Raw genomic sequence first — 26,774 nt, forward strand, 5'->3', positions numbered from 1 at the left:
ACATGGCTGGTTTTCTTTTTGTAGTCCATGATTGTCTGTAGACCCGGCCCCATACGTCTTGTGCCTGAGCCATTGAATTGCGACTCCACTTTGTCTCTATACTGACATTTCGCTTGTATGGGATTGTATGTTACAATCCTTGATGTCTCTCTGGAAAGCAACCCTTGCCCTAATTTCGTCTACCTTGTTATCTAGAGACTGGACACTAGCCATTAATATACTCGGAAGCGGTGGGTGGTGTGTGCGCCTCTGAAGTCTGACCTGAAGACCGCTCCGTCTACCTCTTCTCTGGCGGCGTTGTTTTGGCTCAGCCTCTGGAATCAGCTCAAATGCCCTGGGTACAGTCGTTCGGACAAAGGATCCGCTTCGGGAAAGTCGTATTCCTGGTCGTAGTGCTAGAAAAAAATAAAATACTACAACGTTTCCTAAGGACTAGAAGCGAGGCAACCCTCTCTGTCGGTGCCATTTTATCACATATACTATGTTACGTCTAGTCAATGAGACCAGGCTGGGACAACAGTACAACATGAGGAAATGTCTGTGGAAGTGTGGAAAGGCTGAATATTACTTTATTTTCCACTGTTTGTGTATTTACGTATCTGTTCATCTAGATTTTGTTAGTCATATTTGATCATGTTATTTGTTGTTGTTTGTATTCCAAATCAGATGTTTTTCCCCTTTAGTACCTGTTTTTCACACCACACCTCCAAAATAATGCTATAGAGTCCTTCAGATGCATTCAGGAATTCTAAGTGTCCTTTTTGTTTATACACTTCATTATTTTGCTTTGAGCACAGGTGGCAGCTGAGGGGAAAACGGCTCATAATAATGGCCACAATGAACCACAGCAGGTTTGTGGGCTCATGGTAATGACTGGGGCGGAATCAGTGGAATGGCTTGCAAAACAGCATTCCTTTGTGTGAAACCCATTGCATTTTTTCGGCATGTTTTTCTTATAAAATAAGATGTTTGAATTCAGTGGCTTCATACTTACCTTTCAAAAGATGATTCCTGCAGTTTAGGCTTACATAGTGTCTCTCCCAATCTCATTATGTGTGGAATATTATCTGATTATACACAAGAGACACCTGATATCTCCCTTCAGTAGTTGTTGACTCTGTCAGCATACATGTGCGTTGGGCATTGTGCCTCATCAGCATGGAAACAGACTCCGAAATACCCACCCCTTCTGTCCTTTGGCCAGCCCCCAATGTCAGAACAGTAGTCAGTGTCATTAGAAAACTGCGTCCGTATTAGAAAAGCCAGCCTAGTGGAAAGTAGGTGCGTTTAATAAGGAGCCATCCTCCTCCCTACTGGCCCGTGTTGTGTAATTGTGTGCTCCTGTGCACTGAGCTGCATACAAGGCCTGGATCAACAAACAGCCGTAGTCCTCTCTCAGCAGATGGCCTGCCTATGATGGCACAGGTGGGTGCTCATGTTTATTTCTCGTGGGAGGGAAGATTTTGGCTGCCTCAGTCGTACTGGTCCAATGTCAATGTTTGTCTAAATCTGGTTGTATGTTTATAAGGGGTTTTCATGTTCATTTAGTGATTAACAATGTATCATCTCAAGAATTGAAACAGAATTTAAGAAATGTATGGTGGTGTTCAAATATAGGATCACATTGTGGAATTTGAGTGGGTCAGTGCTTATGCATGTTTTAAGCCCTTTTTTGCACAGATCATGACACTGAACAGTATATTTACATCACAAGCAGTGATGGCAACTTTTACTTCACTACATTCCTAAAGAAAATAATGTACTTTTTACTCCATACATTTTCCCTGACACCCAAAAGTACTCGTTACATTTTGACAGGAAAATTGTCCAATTCACACACTTATCAAGATAACATCCCTGCTCATCCCTACTGCCTCTGATCTGGCGGACTCACTCAACACAAATGCTTTGTTTGTAAATGATGTCTGAGTGTGGGAGTGTGTCCCTGGCTATCCGTCATTAAAAAAAACAAGAAAATTGTGCTATCTGTTTTGCTTAATGTAAGACATTTGAAATGATTTATACTTTCAATACTTAAGTACATTTTAGCAATTCCATTTACTTTTGATACTTACGTATATTTAAAACCAAATACTTTTACTCAAGTGTTATTTTACTGGGTGACTTTCAATTTTATTTGAGTCATTTTCTATTAAGGTATCTTTACTTTTACTCAAGTATGACAATTTAGTACTTTTTCCACCCCTGATCACAAGACACTATATTTACATGACAAGGCTTACAAAATTGAATCATGGTAAATAAACTAGTCAAAGCCTGATGTAGATTAAAGAAACGTTTTTAGAGACAAGTTTAACAACGTGTCATTATTTCCAGGAAAGACACGGAGCTTCAAAGAAGGTAAACTGGTTGATTAATAGGTCAGATGTCAGTGATGAGACTACATCACAACAAGCTCATTTACATAACCGGTGAAAAACCCTAAACCGGTTTAACTGTCTCAGTCGACTTGGATGATCTGAGGAAGAGAGACCAGAGCACTGCTTCAGTATAATCAACTCTCCTTACTTCACCCATAAAACAGTAAGTAAAGATGTTTCTCTATAATAACTTTGGAAGTACAGATGATGTCATAGAAAGTGAAACTCCTACGACATACTGCAGTTAGTTTCACAATGGGTGGCAAGGAATATATTTGTCCTAAATATTTCAAAAACTAAAAGCATTGTATTTGGGACAAATCATTCACTAAACCCTAATCAACAACTAAATCTTGTAATAAATAATGTGGAAATTGAGCAAGTTGAGGTGACTTAACTGCTTGTGAGTAACCCTGGATTGTAAACTGTCATGGTCAAAACATGTTGATACAACAGTAGCTAAAATGGGGAGAAGGCCGTCCATAATAAAGCACTGTTCTGCTTTTTAACAACACTATCAACAAGGCAGGTCCTACAGGCTCTAGTTTTGTCGCACCTGGACTACTGTTGAGTCGTGTGGTCAGGTGCCACAAAGAGGGACCTCGGAAAATTACAATTGGCTAACAATAATATGCATATAAATCGCTCATGGCTCAAAGTGCAGGAGAGATTGACTTCATCATTACTTGTTTTTGTAAGACATGCTTAATGCACCGAGGTGTCTGCATAAACTACTAGCACACAGCTTGGACACCCATGCATTACCCCACAAAACATGCCAGCAAAGGTCTCTTCACAATCCCCAAGTTCTGGAGTTTTGTTTTTGCATCTTTTACTTTCGATTGTGTACAGCTTCAAACAGCTGAATGTACAATATTTTTGGTTGTGGAAAATATATTTCACAGCGGTTTAGATGGTACAATGATTCGCTACACTATACTTGCTTGTTTTGTCACATAAACTGAAATTAGGCAAACTATTAGAATTTTAGCAACCAGGCAGAGCGATTTCTGCATAGTGCATGTTTAAGTCTAAATCATTTCAAATTCCTTATAATAAGCAAACCAGACAGCACCATTTGCTTGTTTTTCAAATTTACGGATAGCCAGGGGAACACGCCAACACTGAGACATAATTTACAAATGAAGCATTTGTGTTTAGTGAGACCGCCAGATCAGAGGCAGTAGGGATGACCAGGGATGTACTCTTGATAAGTGTGTCAATTGGACCATTTCCTGTCCTACTAAGCCTTCAAAATGTAACAAGTACTTTTAGGTGTCAGAGAAAATGTATTGAGTGAAGTGTACATTATTTTCTTTAGGAATGTAGTGAAGTAAAAGTAAACAAACATTGCAAACAGCAAGATGGATGCTTATAAAAAACTTTGTCCATCTGTTTCAAACACGATACCATCTTTAACGGGATAGTTTACTCAGAATACAAACATGATTTTCCACCTACCTTGGCTATACTTGAAGGCAGTTTTGGGATATTTAATTTCCTTTCAACACTTAATAGACATATTTTGTTACTGTTAGCATTCTCAGTAACACTTAACATGAAACTGTTCTTGTGCCTGTGTAATAAAACTGTAACTACTTTTGGAGCAACATTGTAGTAGCATGTTATATAATACTTTGGTAATTGTATTCTAAATACATAGGAATGAGCTGAGAGTTTGTAACTACTGTACACATGAGGAATAGTGACTGTTCCTTATTCCACTTGTGTAATAACTCCATAAGAACTTGATGTTCAAGAAACAGAAACAATGACGCCTGGGGAAGGAACCAAAGGGAGTGAAACATATAGGGCAGGTAATCAAGGAGGGGATGGAGTCCAGGTGAGTGTCATAATGCGCTGATGCGCGTAACGATGGTGACAGGTGTGTGCCATAACAAGCAGCCTGGCGACCTAGAGGCCGGAGACGGAGCACACGTGACAGTACCCCCTCCCCGACGCGCGGCACCTACTGCAGGACGCCAACCACAGGTAGCATGAGACGGAGTCTACAACCCACACAAGTGGCTTAGGTAGTGCAGCTCATCCAGGATGGCACATCAATGCGAGCTGTGGCAAGAAGGTTTGCTGTGTCTGTCAGTGTAGTGTCCAGAGCATGGAGGCGCTACCAGGAGACAGGCCAGTACATCAGGAGACGTGGAGGAGGGCAACAACCCAGCAGCAGGACCGCTACCTCCGCCTTTGTGCAAGGAGGAGCAGGAGAAGCACTGCCGGAGCCCTGCAAAATGACCTCCAGCAGGCCACAAATGTGCATGTGTCTGCTCAAACGGTCAGAAACAGACTCCATGAGGGTGGATGAGGGCCCGACGTCCACAGGTGGGGGTTGTGCTTACAGCCCAACACCGTGCAGGACGTTTGGCATTTGCCATAGAACACCAAGATTGGCAAACTCGCCACTGGCACCCTGTGCTCTTCACAGATGAAAGCAGGTTCACACTGAGCATGTGACAGACGTGACAGAGTCTGGAGACGCCGTGGAGAAGGTTCTGCTGCCTGCAACATCCTCCAGCATGACCGGTTTGGCGGTGGGTCAGTCATGGTGTGGAGTGGCATTTCTTTGGGGGGCCGCACAGCCCTCCATGTGCTCGCCAGAGGTAGCCTGACTGCCATTAGGTACCGAGATGAGATCCTCAGACCCCTTGTGAGACCATATGCTGGTGCGGTTGGCCCTGGGTTTCTCCTATTGCAAGACAATGCTAGACCTCATGTGGCTGGAGTGTGTCAGCAGTTCCTGCAAGAGGAAGGCATTGATGCTATGGACTGGCCCGCCCGTTCCCCAGACCTGAATCCAATTGAGCACATCTGGGACATCATGTCTCGCTCCATCCACCAACGCCACGTTGCACCACAGACTGTCCAGGAGTTGGCGGATGCTTTAGTCCAGGTCTGGGAGGAGATCCCTCAGGAGACCATCCGCCACCTCATCAGGAGCATGCCCAAGCGTTGTTGGGAGGTCATACAGGCACGTGGAGGCCACACACACTACTGAGCCTCATTTTGACTTGTTTTAAGGACATTACATCAAAGTTGGATCAGCCTGTAGTGTGGTTTTCCACTTTAATTTTGAGTGTGACTCCAAATCCAGACCTCCATGGGTTGATAAATTCGATTTCCATTGATTATTTTTGTGTGATTTTGTTGTCAGCACATTCAACTATGTAAAGAAAAAAGTATTTAATAAGATTATTTCTTTCATTCAGATCTAGGATGTGTTGTTTAAGTGTTCCCTTTATTTTTTGGATCATATATTTAGACTAATTCAACTAACTGTTGTAGTTTTTGGTTCTTCATCAAATAGTTGGCAGCCATCAAATAAATATTTGTTTATTTTCAAATAACTTGCATATATTAACATACCTTCAAATATTATTTCGTTTTCTGAGAGGCATTCAAAATACTTAAAAATATTATTTGTTTTTCTGAGACCTGTATTTTAATATCAAATAAAATAGTTGCCTTTTAGTTTAAATTCTTTATAAACTATATTCGACTACCTCTAGCATTTAAAAAGTTGGTATTTTCAAATAAACAAAATACAACTATCTTCTGGCCAGATCTAAATGTGTGCACATCCAGTGAAACTTACCAGGTGTCAGGTAGAGCAAATAGTTCAATGTAAGAAAAATAAAACCCACAAATACGGTTGTGTGCTCCCAAATGATTTGATAAAGTGACTTTTGATGAAGACCCATTGACAAAACATTATTGTCCTAATAAAACATTTTCATTTATTATGCCTTTACCTTTTGTACTGTACTGGTATGTCTATCCATCATGGCATTCAGATTACTTCAGATTGCATTTAGGCTTTTCCTTGTTTGATTTTGCTACTGATTATCACTTCCTGATGACACCAGCTGATGAAACAACCATGAGGATTTACCTGTTGAACTATGTGTCACTATACAGCATGTGTTCTTGAGTGTCTGTTTCTCTGTTTTTTTGACCCCCTCAGACTCTACACTTAGCCATGGCATCTGTGTCAGTCAGCTCTCGTCTAAACAAGGCCATCCATGAGCACTACATGTCCCTTCCTCAGGGGGACCTGTGTCAGGTCACCTACATCTGGATCGATGGTTCCGGGGAGGGGCTGAGGAACAAGACTCGCACCCTGGACAGAGAGCCCCAGGGAATAGAAGGTAACACATTAAATCAAATGTATTTGTCAAAATAATAACAATAGGAATAAATACACAATGAGTATAGATAACTTGGCTATATAAACAGGGTAATTACCAAGTCGATGTGCAGGGGTACAAGGTAATTGAGTTAGATATTTTTATTCATTTATCCCTTATTTTACCAGGTAAGTTGACTGAGAAGACATTCTCATTTACAGCTTGTCGAACATCTCATTCCAAAATCGTTGGCATTAATATGGAGTTGGTTCCCCTTTTACTGCTATAACAGCCTCCACTCTTCTGGGAAGGTTTTCCACTAGATCACCATGCTCAATAGGAGTCTGAAGCAGTGGAAACCCATTCTCTGGAGTGATGAATCACGCTTCACCATCTGGCAGTCCAACGGACAAATCTGGGTTTGGCGGCTGCAGGAGAACGCTACCTGCCCGAATGCATACTGCCAACTGTAAAGTTTGGTGGAGGAGGAATAATGGTCTGGAGCTGTTTTTTGACAAACTGACTTGTTGGAAAGGTGGCATCCTATAACGGCGCACCATTGAAAGTCAATGAGCTCTTCAGTAAGGCCATTCTACTGCCAATGTTTGTCTTTGTAGATTGCATGGTTGTGTGCTCAATTGTATACACCTGTCAGCAAAAGGTGTGGCTGAAATAGCCGAATCCACTCATTTGAAGGCGTGTCCACATACTTTTGTATATATAGTATAGGTCCTGGATGGCAGGGAGCTCGCCTGCTGTGATTTATTGGGCCTTACACACTACCCTCTGTAGCACCTTGAGGTCGGATGCCAAGCAATTTCTATACCAAGCGGTGATGCAGCCATTCAAGATGCACTCAATGATGCAGCTGTATAACCTTTTGAGGATCCGAGGGCCCATGCCAAATCTTTTCAGCCTCTTGAGGGGGAAGTGGCTTTGTTGTGCGTTATTCACAACTGTTTTAGTGTGTGTGGACAATCATAATTCCTTAGTGATGTGGACACCGAGGAACTTGAAGCTCACGACCCCCTCCACTACAGCCCTGTTGATGTGGATGGGGGCATACTCCGCCCTTCGTTGCTTGTAGTCCACGATCAGTTCCTTTGTCTTCATCACATTGAAGGAGAGGTTGTTGTCCTGGCACCAATGCCGGCACTAAGAGTGCACTCAACAAGCTGTATAGGGCCATAAGAAAACTAGAAATGCACATCCAGAGGCAGCACTGCCAGTGATTTTAATGCAGAGAAACAGACAACAAAGAACCATTACTCATTTTAAGCCCAAACGTAAATGATGTCCTATGGTTAACAACTCCTTGATTAATACCTATTGTAGGTTAGTCGAACAAGAAGCCATATCCGTATATACGAGAAAAACAAACCATATTCAGAACCTCACTAGGACAGAAGAACAGGCACTCAATGAACTAATGAAAGACTCATCGTTGCTGCTGCTACTCTCTGTTTATCATATATGCATAGTCACTTTAACTATACATTCATGTACATACTACCTCAATTGGCCCGACCAACCAGTGTCCCCGCACATTGGCTAACCGGGCTATCTGCATTGTGTCCCGCCACCCACCACCTGCCAACCCCTCTTTTACGCTACTGCTATGCTCTGTTCATCATATATGCATAATCACTTTAACCATATCTACATACTACCTCAATCAGCCTGACTAACCGGTGTAAGGTCACTGTAAGGTCTACACCTGCTGTAATTTCACTGTAAGGTCTACACCTGTTGTATTCGGCGCACGTGACAAATAAACTTTGATTTGATCTTTGGTTATCAAACCTGAGGACAAGGGGGGGGTGCTGTGGTCGTTTTAGACTATGAAAAATACAAAGAAGAGATTCAGAGATTCAATTCAGTAATTAACGTTTCTATAGAAAACTGATCCCACACTGGTGTTCCAAAGGGATATTAACTCAAATCTGGGGCATGCCACATTAAACAACCTTATCTCAAAACCTGAATATGATTACCTTTGCTGCAAATGTGCCATACATGCCTGTACATTTTGCATGAATTACATAAAACACAACAAGGCAATTATCCAAGCAGCCCAGTGGTCGCAGGAATAGTGCAATCATTGCCATCATATGTGAATTACGCTATAGACTTTACAAACAAGATCTCACCAATAACGGGATTAACAGAAGAATGTATTTAGCTCACATTAGATGTCGAGTCTGTACATCAGCATTCCCCACACGAGGGGGATGGCGGCCCTAGCTCACTAATAGTCGATAGCCAAACATTTCTGTAAAAAACCCAACGATAAAGCCTTGTGTTCCTATTTTTGTATTAGTCTCGGGCTGTTGGTGGTAGGTGCAATCAATTCAGCTGCCCTGCGCGCCGGGTAGGCAAACTGTTGTCATTTCATGTGTCTGAAGATACAAACTCTTGCTTCCCGGTGGACCTGGAGAGGAAATCAAGTGCACGACACCACCGCTGGCCAATCAGATTGCTCAGATGACCGAGTCTGCAGTAACGTAGCAGGCATGAAAGAAAGCTACGGCAAAATTGATACTGTGAGATTTCAAAACGTTTAAAACAATGACTAGAGAGACTGTCAACGAATACAGCAAAGAGCTGCTGTTTTTATGAGTGAGTTAATGTTTAAGTTCTTACTCAGCACTGTCAACACTTTGTATTCAACAGTTTTATTATCCATAAAATGCGCGTTCTTTCCATTTCCACTCAGCGCTACAACAAGCAGTGCAGCAGTAATGAATGAGTAGGAAAGTGTATATATAGGCTTGCGTTGTTGTTATTATTACCGGCTTGGGTATTTTTTAATATCGAGGAATATTTCACTTTCTCTGTTCATATGAGTAACAACATGAATTTGTGCACGAGGCAGAAATAATGCGGTGCGACTATTTGGTGTCAGTTGAGGAAAGGGAGAGCGGAGGGATGTTGAGAGACGGACCCCTCAGTCTGCTGCTCTCTCCCTTCGCCCTTGGTAAATAGTATGGTCTGCAGTTTATCATGAGGTATTCTAACTCAGGCGAGCAGAATCTCAATTCATCCTTAACATTAGAGATTGCGTATTAGCTGTTGTTAACAAAGAGACACACAACCCCCTTTAACCTTACCAGCAGCTGCCTTTCGGTCTTGACAATGCATAGAAAAACCAGCTAGTTGTATATTATCCATTTTCTTGTCAGCCACGACTTCGGGAAACATATGATATTACAGTTCTTCCGGTCCCATTGATAGAATAGACCAAACCACAGTGAAGCCCAAAACACTTGGCCCATCTCACAGAACTTTACATAGTGGCTTGCGAAAGTATACACCCACCCTTGGCATTTTTCCTATTTTGTTGCCTTACAACCTGGAATTAAAATGGATGTTTGGGGGGGGGTGAATAATTTGATTTACACAACATGCCTACCACTTTGAAAATGCAAAATATGTTTTATTGTGAAACAAGCAAGAGATAACACAAAAAAAAAAACTTGAGCATGCATATCTATTCACCCCCCAAGTCAATACTTTGTAGAGCCATTTTGCAACAATTACAGTTGCACGTCTCTGAGGGTAGTCTCTATAAGCTTGGCACATCTAGTCACTGGGACTTTTGCCCATTCTTCAAGGCAAAACTGCTCCAGGTCCTTCAAGTTGGATGGGTTCCACTGGTCGTTAAGTCATACCACAGATTCTCAATTGGATTGAGTTCTGGGCTTTGACTAGGCCATTCCAAGACATTTAAATGTTTCCCCTTAAACCACTCAAGTGTTGCTTTAGCAGAATGCTTAGGGTCATTGTCCTACTGGAAGGTGAACCTCCATCCCAGTCTCAAATCTCTGTAAGACTGAAACAGGTTTCCCTCAAGAATATCCCTGTATTTAGCCCCATCCATCATTCCTTCAATTCTGACCAGTTTCCCAGTCCCTGCCGATGAAAACCATCCCCACAGCATGATGCTGCCACCACCATGCTTCACTGTGAGGAGGGTGTTCTCGGGGTGATGAGAGGTGTTGGGTTTGCACCAGACATAGCATTATCCTTGATGCCAAAAAAGCTCAATTTTAGTCTCATCTGACCAGAGTACCTTCTTCCACATGTTTGGGGAGTCTCCCACATGCCTTTTGGTGAACACCAAACGTGTTTCCTTATTTATTTATTTTAGCAATGGCATTTTTCTGGACATTCTTCCATAAAGCCCAGCTCTGTGGAGTGTACAGCTTAAAGTGGTCCTATGGACAGATACTCCAATCTCCACTGTGGAGATTTGCAGCTCCTTCGGGGTTATCTTTGGTCTCTTTGTTGCTTCTCTGATTAATGCCCTCCTTGCCTGGTCTGTGAGTTTTGGTGGGCGGCCCTCTTTTGGCAGGTTTGTTGTGGTGCCATGTTCTTTCCATTTTTTAATAATAGTGTTGCTCCGTGGGATGTTCAAAGTTTCGGATATTTTTTTATAACCCTACCCTGATCTGTACTTCTCCACAACGTTGTCCCTGACCTGTTTGGAGAGCTCCTTGGTCTTCATGATGCCGTTTGCTTGGTGGTGCCTCTTGCTTAGTGGTGCCTCTTGCTTAGTGGTGTTGCAGATTCTGGGGCCTTTCAGAACAGGTGTATATATACTGAGATCATGTGACAGATCATGCGACACTTAGGTTGCACACAGGTGGACTTTATTTAACTAATTATGTGACTTCTGAAGGTAATAGGTTGCACCAGATCTTATTTAAGGGCTTCATAGCAAAGTTATTTTTTTCATTTCACTTCACCAAATTGTGCCAATTCTCTGTATGTCCATTAAATGAAATCCAAATAAAAATCTATTTAAATTACAGGTTGTAATGCAACAAAATAGGAAAAACACCAAGGGGGATGAATACTTTTGCAAGGCACTGTATCTCTAGGACAGTGCATTATATTCCATGATGTTAATGTTGGTATTGCTATTGACAGATATTCCAGAGTGGAACTTTGATGGCTCCAGCACCGACCAGGCCGAGGGATCCAACAGTGACATGTACCTGATCCCAGTGGCAATGTTTAGGGACCCTTTCACACTGGAATCCAACAAACTGGTTTTGTGTGAGGTCCTCAAGTACAACCGCTTGCCTGCAGGTAATTGTAAACATAGCAAGAGATACCTTTCTTACTTCAGTTGACAGACACAGAGACCAACTGGTTTTGGTCTATGATCGAAGCTGCTGTCTATCTAATTGACTGCTTTGACTGTCACATATTCCCATCAGTCAAACTAACCTTGCAATATACACCTTTCCCCTCCTGTACAGAGAGTAACCTGAGGTCAGGTTGTAAGAAAGTGATGGAGGAAGTGAAGCTATATATTCCCTGCTTTGGAATGGAGCAGGAGTATACTCTCCTGGGGATGGATGGTCGCCCCTATGGCTGGCCCCAAAATGGATTCCCAGGACCCCAAGGTGACTGACCCTACTATATTTTACCATGTGTCCTTTCGTAATGTAAATGGTCTTAAGCACTTGGAAAAGCACTACATATATGAAATATATCTCTATATTTATAAAAGTCATACTATATAAGCCCTAATGTTATCAAATAGGCCTTTGATTTTGATCTCATCTAACTCTCTCTTTCTATTTCTCTCTCTCTCAGGTCCATACTACTGTGGGGTTGGTGCAGACCACGCCTTTGGAAGGGACATTATGGAGTGTCACTACAAGGCATGTCTCTATTCTGGGGTCAAAATCTGTGGCACCAATGCTGAGGTCATGCCATCTCAGGTAAACATTTACCTTTTGCTACAATGCTGTATGACATGTCTTTCAGGAAGGTTCTACAGATTGCTATATAATATTTCCTAACTCTCCTTCTTTTATCTCCCTCTCTCAGTTTGAGTTCCAGGTGGGTCTGTGTGAGGGGATAGAGATGGGAGACCACCTGTGGATGGCACGTTTCCTGCTGCACCGTGTGTGTGAGGACTTTGGAGTTGTAGCCACTCTGGACCCCAAACCAATGAAGGGGAACTGGAACGGGGCGGGCTGCCATACCAACGTTAGCACCAAGGAGATGAGGGAAGAAGGGGGGCTGCAGTGAGTATGACTGTAAAAACATTATTGCACTGTAAGTAAGGTTCTGTAAGGCTGTGTAACTACGAAATTTAGTCCAACACCACACTCTCCCCTCTTCTAACAGATATATTGAGCAGGCCATTGAGAGGCTGAGCAAGCGACATGCCCACCACATATCTGTGTACGACCCTCACGGAGGCCAGGACAACATCAGACGCCTCACAGGCAGACATGAAACCTCCAGCATCCATGACTTCTGTTTTGGTGTGGCCAACCGCGGGGCCAGCATCCGGATCCCACGCCAGGTGGCCCAGGAGGGGAAGGGATACTTTGAAGACCGCCGGCCCTCCGCCAACTGTGACCCTTATGCCGTGACGGGCGCCATCGCAAGAACCTGCCTGCTCGAGATGGAGGAGGAGGAGGAGGAGGAGGAGAGTACATGAGAGAGTGACCAGACTCATAGACACATATAATCCTGTAGCTGGTGGTTGGGGAAACCGTCCCTTATAGTTTCCATGATTGTGCGATAGAACTATATTGTAACCAAATAAATCTATACTTAAGACTACTGGTTGGGGGCCTCCCGAGTGGCGCAGCGGACTAAGGCTCTGCATCACAGTGCTAGAGGCATCACTACAGATCCGGGTTTGATCCCAGGCTGTATCACAACCGGCCATGATCAGGAGTCCCACAGGGCGGCGCACAATTGCCCCAGCGTCGTTAGGCTGGGGGGCTTTACTTGGCACATTGCTTTATAATGAATACTACTCGTTGGATGCTTTAAAGATTCATTACTTGAATGTAGGTTGAATGTTTCTGAAGGTTAATTATATTTTTCAGTCTTTGGTAATTGCAGCGGGTCCAATTGGCTTATTATTCAGTTTGTTTAATATTTATTGTTTGAAGTTGAGATTTAATAAAATGATGCTGAATTGAATACGAGCCGCTTGTTCTTTAAAATCACTACTAGGTGGAATCATGATGCAAGTTTTAATTGTCACCCCTCATATTGGACATGAATGAGTATTTCCAATGAGCTAACCTTTGACTGTAAATTATTTGAATATATTGACAACACATGACAACCAGTCAAATAAGACTGTAAATGGATTGAATTAAGTTAGGTAATTCATCACCAACAATTCAGCAAGAGGAGCCCTGCTCACTGTCATCTGCCATGTATCTCCACACTTTCCTTTTGTCCTATGTTGACACCCTGGCTCAACCTTAGCCCTACCCCTAACCTTAACCATAGTTTCATGTTCACTCCATTGCTCAGCCTTAAACCTAACCCTAGCTTCATGTCCACACACCCTGTTTCAACCCTTACCATAGACATAACTCTAACCCTGCTGTTTATATATTAGTGTAAACACTATGTCCGTGCTGAATAACATAGCTGAATCTGGGACCAATTTAACAACCGTCATCATGCATACATCATGCAGAACATGATGTAAAAAGAAAAACTGTGTTATTATAAAACCAGGATGTATAAAGAAAAACTGCCTTATGAGACGATGATGTAAAAACAAAAACTGCGTTATGAGACCATGATGTAAAAACGAAAACTGAACCTACTTCCATAAAACTGATATTTTATGGAAAACACTTTTACTGCAGTTTTGTTACTGCAGTAAAAAGTGCAGTTATTATATTGTTGTAGTATTGCAGCAGTCAAACTGCAATAAACAGTTATGTCACACCCTGATCTGTTTCACCTGTCCTTGTGCTTGTCTCCACCCCCCTCCAGGTGTCGCCCATCTTCCCCATTATCCCCTGTGTATTTATACCTGTGTTTTCTGTCTGTTGTCAGTTCGACTTGTTTGTTCACGCTTACCAGCGGTTGTTCCTGTCTTTTCCCAGCCTCTCTTTTTCTCGTCCTCCTGGTTTTTTTTTGCCTTGCCTTGCCCCTGTACCCGCCTGTCTCTGACCCTGAGCCTGCCTGCCGTCCTGTACCGTGGCCTCTGCTCTGGATTATTGACCCCTGCCTGCCTTGACCTGTCGTTTGCCTGCCCCTGTGGTTACAATAAACATTGTTACTTCACACAGTCTGCACTTGGGTCTTATCTTGATTCCTGATAAGTTATGTTACTGCAAAACTACTACTGTACTGCAGTACAACTGCACATTAAGTGCATATAAAATGTCAATACTAATAATAATGCTCAGAATCAAAACATGTGTAGTTTATTTTGTTAAATGCAATACACAAAATAAAAATTATCAGAAATGTGAAATGAAATAATGACTTTATTCAAAAAATCCCAAGGACAATTGTAATGACATAAATAAATGAATAAAGCAAACACTTTGCATTACCTTAAATAACTAATTAAGACTAAGCCAAGAGAAAAGCAGTGGGTGCGCGTGCATACATGAGAGAATTACGTCCTCTACTTCAAATCCTTGATTTCCTTAACGATAGGACACAGCAGGTCAAGGTGGTACAGTGGATTTCAGACAAGTGCACCACTAGCGTGGGATCTCCTCAAGGCTGTGCACTTTCTCCACTGTTGTACATATTATACACTAATGACTTTAAAACCCTACCCTGGTAGACACCTGATAAAGTTTGCAGACGACGCAGCACTGATCAGTCTATTCCAGGGTAACGAGGAGGAGCACGTGCCAGTCTTGGAGGACTTTTTCATGTGGTGTGACGACTCTCACTTAGTGCTCAATACAACAAAGACCAAAAAGATGCACATCGATTATAGGAAAAATGTAACACCTTCCCCACCGACCGATAAGGGACAAGACAAATGTAGTAGAGCAGTATAAATACCTATGTGTTGTACTTGACCGCAAGCTACAATGGGAAAAGTGTACTAAGCAGATTTGTACTTAAGGAAACTAAGCTATTTTAATGTTGATCGTGTTCTATTGTCAGTGTTTCACAAGCCATTTATTGAAAGTATCTTAACATATTAACATCATTTGCTGGTACGGAAATACTAGTGTCTCTCAGAGAAATATGTTAGCTCTGCTAGTAAGGTGCTAGGGGTCAAGCAGACAGGTCTGGATGTAATTTATGATATAAGAGCCTTCAGAAAAGTCCTCTGATGGACCCCAGAAATCTCTTTACCATGAGTTTGAGCTATTCCCCACTGGGCGACGTTACAGGGTACCAGGGCACAAAAGAAATAGGGCCAAACGATCCTTTGTTCCAGCAGCAGTAAGGCTCCTGAACATTGTGGTTGATAGAGGCCTACAGCTAACATTGTGGTTGATAGAGGACTACAGCTAACATTGTGGTTGATAGAGGCCTACAGCTAACATTGTGGTTGATAGAGGACTACAGCTAACATTGTGGTTGATAGAGGCCTACAGCTAACATTGTGGTTGATTGAGGCCTACAGCTAACATTATGGTTGATTGAGGCCTACAGCTAACATTATGGTTGATAGAGGCCTACAGCTAACATTGTGGTTGATAGAGGCCTACAGCTAACATTGTGGTTGATTGAGGCCTACAGCTAACATTATGGTTGATAGAGGCCTACAGCTAACATTGTGGTTGATAGAGGCCTACAGCTAACATTATGGTTGATAGAGGCCTACAGCTAACATTGTGGTTGATTGAGGCCTACAGCTAACATTGTGGTTGATTGAGGCCTACAGCTAACATTGTGGTTGATTGAGGCCTACAGCTAACATTATGGTTGATAGAGGCCTACAGCTAACATTGTGGTTGATAGAGGCCTACAGCTAACATTGTGGTTGATTGAGGCCTACAGCTAACATTGTGGTTGATTGAGGCCTACAGCTAACATTATGGTTGATAGAGGCCTACAGCTAACATTGTGGTTGATAGAGGCCTACAGCTAACATTATGGTTGATAGAGGCCTACAGCTAACATTGTGGTTGATTGAGGCCTACAGCTAACATTGTGGTTGATTGAGGCCTACAGCTAACATTATGGTTGATAGAGGCCTACAGCTAACATTGTGGTTGATAGAGGCCTACAGCTAACATTGTGGTTGATTGAGGCCTACAGCTAACATTATGGTTGATAGAGGCCTACAGCTAACATTGTGGTTGATAGAGGCCTACAGCTAAGATTGTGGTTGATTGAGGCCTACAGCTAACATTGTGGTTGATTGAGGCCTACAGCTAACATTATGGTTGATAGAGGCCTACAGCTAACATTGTGGTTGATAGAGGCCTACAGCTAACATTGTGGTTGATTGAGGCCTACAGCTAACATTATGGTTGATAGAGGCCTACAGCTAACATTGTGGTTGATTGAGGCCTACAGCTAACATTGTGGTTGATAGAGGCCTACAGCTAACATTATGGTTGATTGAGGCCTACAGCTAACATTGTGGTTGATAGAGGCCTACAGCTAACATTGTGGTTGATAGAGGCCTACAGCTAACATTATGGTTGATTGAGGCCTACAGCTAACATTGTGGTTGATTGAGGCCTACAGCTAACATTATGGTTGATAGAGGTCTACAGCTAACATTATGGTTGATAGAGTGTTCTGTTGTGTATAGTGTACAGTTGAACCATTGATCGCTCATGAATTACACTTTTCTACCTGTATTTATTGTCTGTATATGTCCTTTGTCTACGGTATCTCCGATTATGTGTTATGTATGCACAGAGCCGCGACCAAAATTACCCCATGGGGATAATAAAGTAATTATCTTATCTGAACACCCTGCCCTCATTATTCAGCTTCGTCCGGATCACTGTCTTCACTTGTCCGTGGTCCACTCAACATTTCTGATTGACCTGATCTGTAGTGAAACATAATATACACGAAGAACCATATTAGTAAGCAATTAAAACACTTCTGCTTGATTTTTCTGGTCCAAACTATATAGCACAATTAAGGCCAGCATCAAGCCAAATGCGATTAATTCATCTTGTGTGAGCTACTGCTATACTTCTAAACAGGTGTCAATAATCAGATCTCAGAAATCAAACAGGTCATCAGATAGGTTGAGATAGCTGATATGCTATAGATGCTGGAATTAGGTTTAGGTATAGAGCTGAGGTTGGGTTTAAGGTTAGGGTTCTGGATAGTAGGTAAGCAATTTGTTGATAGTTAGTTGAACATTTAGGCACAATCCAAATACTGTAAAGAACCTTTTTCAGTGTTTAAGTCTTAATACGTCTACATGTAGCTAAGCTTTTGTCTGTGTACATACCGATTAATTGCTGCACTTCTCTTTTGGGTCTCCCTGACAACGTCCTGGTCGCGTTGGATGCCCTCCTCCCATTCAGCAAATGTGTTACCAACATTTGGACCAGTGGTTACATTATAAATGGGTTTACCTGATTTGGGCCTAGTAGGTGTCTGGATGAGGACGTTCAGTGTAATGTGATGTGGGCTACTGATTTCAAGTCCTGATAGCTGAATGCCTCTATATGCTGGTGTTACAAGTACATCCATCTACAGTACACCTTCAGTTGTCGTATCATGTGACTATGGACTGCTGCTGGCATCACGTTTACATGGATTGATTTATCCTATGTAGTTGAAAATGGCACACATTTTGTAAATTACTCATAAATTGAGTAATAGATGGGGATTGACTGTCAAATAAGAGGATTATTTCAGTTACTTCTACAGGCGTCTGAATCAGCAACCTGGAGGATAAACAGTATACAGTCCAACACACTGCTTCAAAACACTTATTCAGACAAGATCAGAGCCATTTCCATGGATACCGGTAGTAACTTGGCAACGACCGTGTCTGTCTGTTGTCATGGAAGCATATGTCTCATTACATGTGATGTACTCTGCTTTTTCTGCAAGTAATGACTGGGATACAGCTCAGTCATCGTCTCTCTCTATCGCCTCTCTCTCTTTTACACATACGCATGCACGCACAAGCAAGCTTGTGTGGGTGTGTGTGCATGAACGTGTGCATGCATGTGTGTGTGTGTGAATGCAATAAATGTATGTTTCACCAACTTGCACTTTAATATATCACCTACTACAGTACATGCACTATTAAAGCAGTAAAGGGTAGATGACGTACCTTAGATTAATATGGCACAACCAGCTCTTCATTTGGGAACAAAGTACCCATCCCATTTCAGCTTGGGAGCTCAATCTCTCCAGGACACTTTTATTATTTTCTCTAAGAGCTGAGAGCTATAAACATCACATTCCTCTGCTGTCACGTTCGTCGTAGGAAGGAGACCAAAGCGCAGCGTGGGTATCGTTCTACATCTTTTATTTTAATGTGAAACTATGCAAAACAAACAATAAACTACAAACAAAACCATGACGAAAGAGGTGCAACATGCACTAACTAAAAATAATCTCCCACAAACACAGGTGGGAAAAACAACTACTTAAATATGATCCCCAATTAGAGACAACGATGACCAGCTGCCTCTAATTGGGATCATACAAAAAACCCAACATAGAAAAAATAAACTACAACCAAACAACATAGAACTAAATAAACTAGATAAACCCCCCCAGAAACTCTACCATAGAAAATAAGAGCTCTCTACGGTCAGGACGTGACAGTACCCCCCGCAAAGGTGCGGACTCCGGCCGCAAAACCTGAAACCAAAAGGGAGGGTTAGGGGGAGTGTCTAGTGTTGGTGGCGGCTCTGGTGCAGGACGAAGAACCTTCTCATCCCACGGATCCTTCCGCATCGTAGGCGGTTCTGGTGCGGGACGAAGAACCCTCTCATCCTGCGAACCCGCCAGCATCGCTGGAGGCTCCAGACTGCCGACCGTCGCTGGAGGCTCCGGACTGGGGACCGTCGCTGGAGGCTCCAGGCTGTGGGCCGTCTCAGGAGGCTCCCGGGCTGTGGGCCGTCTCAGGAGGCTCCGGGCTGTGGGCCGTCTCAGGAGGCTCCGGGCTGTGGGCCGTCTCAGGAGGCTCCGGACTGTGGGACACCTCAGGAGGTTCCGGACTGTGGACTGTCGTCGGAGGTTCCGGACTGTGGACCGTCATCGGAGATTCCGGACTGTGGACGTCGTCGGAGGTTCCGGACTGGGGACAGTCTCAGGAGGCTCCGGACTGGGGACCGTCTCAAGAGGCTCCGGACTGGGGACCGTCTCAGGAGCCTCCGGACTGGGGACCGTCGCTGGAGGCTCCGGACTGTGGACCTTCTCAGGAGGTTCTGGACTGTGGACCTTCTCAGGAGGTTCCGGACTGTGGGCCGTCTCAGGAGGCTCCGGGCTGTGGGCCGTCTCAGGAGGCTCCCGGGCATGTGGGCCATCTCAGGAGGCTCCCGGGCATGTGGGCCGTCTCAGGAGGCTCCGGACTGTGGGCCGTCTCAGGAGGCTCCGGACTGTGGGCCGTCTCAGGAGGCTCCGGACTGTGGGCCGTCTCAGGAGGCTCCGGACTGTGGGCCGTCTCAGGAGGCTCCGGACTGTGGACCGTCATCGGAGGTTCCGGACTGTGGATCGTCGTCGGAGGTTCCGGACTGGGGACCGTCGCCGGAAGCTCCGGACTGGGAACCGTCGCCAGAAGCTCTGGACTGGGAACTGTCGCCGGAAGCTCTGGACTGGGAACTGTCACCGGAAACTCTGGAACGGGAAGGCGCACTGGATGCCTGATGCGTGGGGCTGGCACAGGTGGCGTCAGACTGGTAACACGCACCTCAGGACGAGTGCGGAGAGCAGGCACAGGACACACTGGACTGAGCAGGCGCACTGGAGGCCTAGTGCGTGGAGCCGGGACAGGTGGCACCAGACTGGTGACACGCACTTTAGGGCGAGTGCTAGGAGCAGGCACAGGACGTACTGGACTGAGGACACGCACTTCAGGGAGAGTGCGAGGAGGAGGCACAGGATGTACCTGACTGAGGACATGCACTCCAGGGAGAGTGCGAGGAGGAGGCACAGGACGTACTGGGCTGTGGAGGTGCACTGGAGACCTGGTGCGTAGAACCGGTGCAGGATATACTGGACCATGGAGGCGCACTGGAGGTCTGGAGCGTAGAGCTGGCACAACCTGTCCTGCCTGAACGCTCACTTTAGCCCAGCAAGTGTGGGGCGCTGGCACAGGACGAACAGGGCTGTGAATGCGCACTGGCGACACAGTGCGTAGAGCTGGCGCAGGATATCCTGGACCGAGGAGGCGTACTGGAGACCCGGAGCGCTGAGCTGGCACAACCCGTCCTGGCTGAATGCTCACTTTAGCCTGGCAAATGCGGGGCGCAGCCACAGTGCGCACCGGGCTATGAATGCGCACTGGAGATACAGTGCGCATCATCACATAACACGGTGCCTGACTGGTCACTCGCTCCCCACGGAAAGCACGCCCGCTCTGCAGCGCTCTCAACACCAACACCTCTCTCCGGAATCTTTCATCGAGTTCCCCACTCGACTCCCTGACTGGCTCTGGTTCACCCCTCGGCTCCGCCGACCACTCCGTGTGCCCCCCCAAAATAATTTTTGGGAGCTGCCTCTTGGGCTTCCATTGTTGCCGTGCTAATTCCTCGTAGCGTCGCCGTTCCTCTTTTGCTGCCTCTATCTCCTCCCTTGGACGGCGATATTCCCCAATCTGCATCCAGGGCCCCTTGCCATCCAGGATCTCCTCCCATGTCCACTCCTGGCCACGCTGCTTGGTCCTCTGGTGGTGGGAGATTCTGTCACGTTCGTCGTAGGAAGGAGACCAAAGCGCAGCGTGGGTATCGTTCCACATCTTTTATTTTAATGTGAAACTATGCAAAACAAACAATAAACTACAAACAAAGCACAAACCGTGACGAAAGAGGTGCAACATGCACTAACTCAAAATAATCTCCCACAAACACAGGTGGGAAAAACAACTACTTAAATATGATCCCCAATTAGAGACAACGATGACCAGCTGCCTCTAATTGGGGATCATACAAAAACCCCAACATAGAAAAAAGAAACTAGAACCAAACAACATAGAACTAAATAAACTAGATAAACCCCCCCAGTCACACCCTGACCTACTCTACCATAGAAAATAAGAGCTCTCTATGGTCAGGACGTGACATCTGCTCAGAAGCATAATTGAATCTGGGCTGAGTAGGACAAATTGATGATGTCAGCAGCATGTAGCTACACTCTGGAGATGGGGATTTCCCTGCTGTGTCTCGTTTCTAGTGAAGTGGGGGTGGGGATGGATGGATGAATGGATGGAGAGAGGGGTATCCCACCATCCAGTTTTTGATGTATCCTTAGGACTTAGGCTGCTATCGAGTGGATGTGGTCTGGGAGCTCAACTCAATCAATGACTGGATGTCTGAGAAAGAGTTGTAGCAATATAGAATAATGCAAAGAAGGCCAATGTTTGGTAGCTAAAACTGGCTACTACTGTAGATACAGTGTTACTATAATATCTACACTGGGATGTGTACTGTGAACACGTCAAGATGGCCTAAACACAAAGACCTAAATAATCAAATATTTACATTAAGTGGTCAGTTATGGAAGAGTACCAATCTCGAATAGATTCAATGTATCCGCATATAATTTTTAAATAATGGATCAAATATTGTCGTAATGACGTCACTGCTATTGGAAACTGGGTGTAGTGCGTGCTGCAGCTGGGACTGGAGAGCTCTGTCTGCTCAGCTTCCATTCGGCAGTAGACGGTTACCTCGCGCACCACTAAGCGCTTTTTGTTGTGAGACGCAGAGGGTTGCGGAGTCATGGGTAAGCTTAAGGAATTCGATATTACTTTCACCAACAACAAAGTGGTCTACAGCCCTGGCGAATCCATAAGTGGATCTGTGAAAATTACAACTGGTACCTCACTGCAATATAAGGGTAAGATTACATCTTTTTTTGTATGTATCACTGGCTCAATGAAGCGCATCAGGGTTCGATTTCGGTGGACGAACTGACCGGGAGGAGAGGAACTTTTCCTCTCTTTACATGGCCTAAACAGAAGATAACGTCCTTAAAGTGTTCTATTGTTCGTTCTATTTGTATTTTGTCATGCAAAATAGTATTGAAGTAGCCTATATTTATGTTTGATACATATTGCGCACTGGTGCTGGGTTAAGTGGACATGCCTGTTCTTGACTGAGACAGCTGCTGATTTCAGATGTTTACGGCAGTTTTGGTAAGAGATCAAATCAGACAGTAGGCTACATACTGTAACGTTACCGCATCCTGTTTAGTTGTAGTTTAGTATGACCTGGAGCTTAGTGTTCACAGTTACATATCTGTTGCTAGTTATAACGGTATGTCGTGAAGCAAAACCACGATCATAGAAAGTCAACAGGTGTGGTTGTGTAGTGATTTTCTCATTTTAATCTGGTCAATTGTTACTAAAAAATACCGAATATTTTAGGACTTGCATAGATATGCTGTTTTTGATATGGTAGATTTGGACCAACACTGGATGAACAGTTCTAGAGAAGGTAGGTTAGGCAAGGTGGAGGGCAGCTTGTAAGGTTTCCATGGCGTTACACAAAGAATCTATTGTTTATATTGTGTGTGTAGAAGTGATCTTAGACTGGATTTATGTCAGATAATAGGGGAATGCAATCAGTCTATAGCCAGAGATAACTTTCACATATGGTCTATGTACAGTTGAAGTCGGAAGTTTACATACACTTAGGTTGGAGTCATTAAAACTCGTTTTTCAGCCACTCCACACATTTCTTGTTAACAAACTATAGTTTTGGCAAGTCGGTTAGGACATCTACTTTGCGCCTGACACAAGTAATTTTTTCAACAATTGTTTACAGACAGATTATTTCACTTATAATTCACTGTATCACAATTCCAGTGGGTCAGAAGTTTACAAACACTAAGTTGACTGTGCCTTTAAACAGCTTGGAAAATTCCAGAAAATGATGTCATGGCTTTAGAAGCTTCTGATAGGCTAATTGACATCATTTGAGTCAATTGGAGGTGTACCTGTGCATGTATTTCAAGGCATACCTTCAAACAGCACAGGAAAAAAAAAAAAAAAAAAAATGTATGAAATTGTATGAAATGTATGCATTCACTACTGTAAGTCGCTCTGGATAAGAGCGTCTGCTAAAATGACAAAAAAAATAAAAAAAAATAAAAAAAATCAGTGCCTCTGCTTGACATCATGGGAAAATCAAAATAAATCAGCCAAGACCTCAGAAAAAATATTGTAGACCTCCACAGGTCTGGTTCAATCTTGGGAGCAATTTCCAAACGCCTGAAGGTATCACGTTCAACTGTACAAAGAATAGTACGCAAGTATAAACACCATGGGACCACGCAGCCGTCATACCGCTCAGGAAGGAGACGCGTTCTGTCTCCTAGAGATGAACGTACTTTGGTGCAAAAAGTGCAAATCAATCCCAGAACAACAGCAAAGGACCTTGTGAAGATGCTGGAGGAAACGGGTACAAAAGTATCTATATCTACAGTAAAACGAGTCCTATATCGACATAACCTGAAAGGCCGCTCAGCAAGGAAGAAGTCACTGCTCCAAAACCACCATAAAAAAGCCGGACTACGGTTTGCATCTGCACATGGGGACAAAGATCGTACTTTTTGGAGAAGTGTCCTGTGTTCTGATAAAACAAAAATAGAACTGTTTGGCCATTGTTATGTTTGGGGGAAAAATGGGGAGGCTTGCAAGCCAAGGAACACCATCCCAACAGTGAAGCACGGGGGTGGCAGCATCATGTTCTGGGGGTGCTTTGCTGCAGGACGGACTGATGCACTTCACAAAATAGATGGCATCACGAGAAATGAAAATTCTGTGGAAGTAACATCTCAAGACATCAGTCAGGAAGTTAAAGCTTGGTCGCAAATGGGTCTTCCAAATGGACAATGACCCCAAGCATACTTCCAAAGTTGTGGCAAAATGGCTTAAGGACAACAAAGTCAAGGTATTGGAGTGGCCATCACAAAGCACTGACCTCAATCCCATAGAAAATTCGTGGGCAGAACTGAAAAGCGTGTGCGAGCAAGGAGGCCTACATACCTGACTCAGTTACACCAGCTCTGTCAGGAGGAATGCCTAAAATTCACCCAACGTTTTGTGGGAAGCTTGTGGAAGGCTACCCGAAACATTTTACCCAAGTTACACAATTTAAAGGCAATGCTACCAAATACTAATTGAGTGTATGTAAACTTCTGACCCACTGGGAATGTGATGAAAGAAATAAAAGCTGAAATAAATAATTCGCTCTACTATTATTCTGACATTTCACATTCTTAAAATAAAGTGGTGATCCTAACTGACCTAAGACAGGGAATTCTTACTAGGATTAAATGTCAGGAATTGTGAAAAACTGAGTTCAAATGTATTTGGCTAAGGTGTATGTAAACTTCTGACTTCAACTGTAAATGGAGAACCTGACGAATTACCCTTATTCACAAAGTTAATGCACCTTTCCCTCTTCCACATGATATATGACCATTACACAACATTATTAAACACTTCCTTGCTTGCAACCAAATTCCGTATACAGTACAGAGTTTTCAGATTTGTGAGATGGAAGTCTCATCTCACTGGCAGACGAGGCTAGTGAGATATAAAGCATATATTAGGCATTGAGACTTTGGCCCTCCACGTTGGCAGGTATGGTTACTTGAAATGCAAACCCTTCCCAGAATCCCCATTAATGTAGTCTGACTAATGGAAAGTATTCTGCAAGCATCCATCATATGACTTCCCAAGTTCCGCTTCAATCTATGTTTGCTTTCTTGGTGAGCACTTGCACATGGATCTGATCCAAATATGAAATCACATTATTCTACATGTGTTATTCAGGTAACTTGTTAGTAACTTTGAATACGAATGTTTTCCTGTCTGAATCATGTTGTGTGACATGGTGAATTCAATCCAACATTTCTTAGTGTCCTTGACTGTTTGAGTCTGACACACCTAGACATGTCTATGTATGTATTACTGAGAGTTGTACAATATTTACTGTGATTTGTTATGTGAGGTCATATTAGACCTGACTGTGCACTTGACACCAGAGAGGCACTCACCACGCTCCGGCCCAGCAAGCACACATCCCTATGATGACTGATGGGACTAATAAGGGCGAACTCTGAGGACACAGACACTTGGGGGGTAGTGTTAGTAGGGAGGTGTTGTCATCAGCCTAGCACCCTAACACCCTAATGTCACCCAGCAGTTGTTGGCCTAATGACCTACATACCAACAAGGTGAAGATTTTTATTTATTTATTTTATTTCACTTTTATTTAACCAGGTAGGCAAGTGGAGGACAAGTTGTCATTTACAACTGCAACCTGACCAAGATAAAGCAAAGCAGTTCGACAAAAACTACAACATAGAGTTACACATAAACAAACATACAGTCAATAACACTATACAAAAATCTATGTACAGTGTGTGCAAACGTAGACGAGTTGGGAGGTAAGGCAATAAATAGGCCATAGAGGCAAAATAATTACAATTTAGCATTAACACTAGAGTGATAGCTGTGCAGATGATGATGTGCAAGTAGAGATACTGGGGTGCAAAAGAGCAAGAAGATAAATAGCAATAAGGGGATGAGGTAGTTGGGTGTGCTATTTACAGATGGGCTGTGTACAGGTACAGTGATCGGTAAGCTGCTCTGACAGCTGGTGCTTAAAGTTAGAGAGGGAGATATAAGACTGGATCCAGCTTCAGTGATTTTTGCAATTCATTCCAAGATACCTCATTGCTTCGGCAGTTTTAAGTAGATAGTCTATGAATACACACAAAGCACTCACATTAGACTTCTACTGTGAAACACGTGACCAGACCATGGTATCGCCTCAGTGTGATATATGGTACTTCCTTGCTGAATGAAGACTCTTTAGGTTAAGATATTCTGGCCCCATTTCAGGCTTTTTCTCAGCCAAGACATCATACATGTGATCAATGAAATCATCCTTTTAAATGCAATGGCTGCCCTATTTGATTTATGGCGTCATCATCCGTTAAATGCCTTGGCTCTAAATTGGATCAATGACAGACTGTTTTAAATGCCCTGTCTGTGACCTGAGAAATTGTCTTGATTTGCTTCCAGTAGTAATGCCAGTCATGTTTTTCTAAACAGTGATTGGTGAAACATTACGACCTGATGAATTAGGGTCCAGGAATATTCTGTGTTCCTATCAGAGGCTGTACATTCAGAGGAGTTCTATTCCAATCCCCTCCCTATCCATCTCATAACACCAGACAGATAAACCTTTTTTTTAATCCAACCAAAATCCATTTAGATTAGTGAGAGAAATACAGGATGTGTTTCTGTGTCCTATTCTTAACATTGACATTCACATTAGGAATTCCAGTGTTAAAATGTATGACACATGTATCCCATCTT

At 43.5% G+C, this 26,774-nt stretch overlaps 2 protein-coding genes across 4 annotated transcripts in view; both read left to right on the top strand.

Moving 5' to 3' along the window:
- Nucleotides 1-987: 987 nt before the first annotated feature.
- On the top strand, nt 988-13,480 carry LOC106565542 (glutamine synthetase). 3 transcript variants are annotated; one of them, XM_014132804.3, is made up of 8 exons: nt 1,228-1,425; nt 2,338-2,544; nt 6,358-6,541; nt 11,453-11,614; nt 11,788-11,934; nt 12,128-12,255; nt 12,365-12,564; nt 12,668-13,480. In XM_014132804.3, the coding sequence occupies exons 3-8, from the start codon at nt 6,373-6,375 to the stop codon at nt 12,984-12,986; spliced, it is 1,125 nt and encodes a 374-aa protein (XP_013988279.1). In that variant the 5' UTR covers nt 1,228-1,425; nt 2,338-2,544; nt 6,358-6,372; the 3' UTR covers nt 12,987-13,480. The 3 variants fall into 3 exon arrangements, with proteins under 3 accessions (XP_013988270.1, XP_013988279.1, XP_082811463.1); XM_014132795.3 differs by lacking the exon at nt 2,338-2,544 and having other exon boundaries at nt 988-1,425; XM_082955337.1 differs by lacking the exons at nt 1,228-1,425; nt 2,338-2,544; nt 6,358-6,541 and adding an exon at nt 9,017-9,139.
- An 8,587-nt stretch (nt 13,481-22,067) lies between these two features.
- Nucleotides 22,068-26,774, top strand: part of LOC106565553 (arrestin domain-containing protein 1) — a 39,487-nt gene continuing 34,780 nt past the window's right edge. The window contains exon 1 of the mRNA XM_014132815.3: nt 22,068-22,276. Within this exon, the coding sequence (XP_013988290.1) occupies nt 22,159-22,276 (118 nt within the window). The 5' untranslated portion in view covers nt 22,068-22,158. The remainder of the gene's footprint in view (nt 22,277-26,774) is intronic.

The sequence above is a fragment of the Salmo salar genome, chromosome 01, assembly GCF_965601325.2.
Source record: "Salmo salar chromosome 01, fSalSal1, whole genome shotgun sequence".
NCBI lineage: Eukaryota > Metazoa > Chordata > Actinopteri > Salmoniformes > Salmonidae > Salmo > Salmo salar.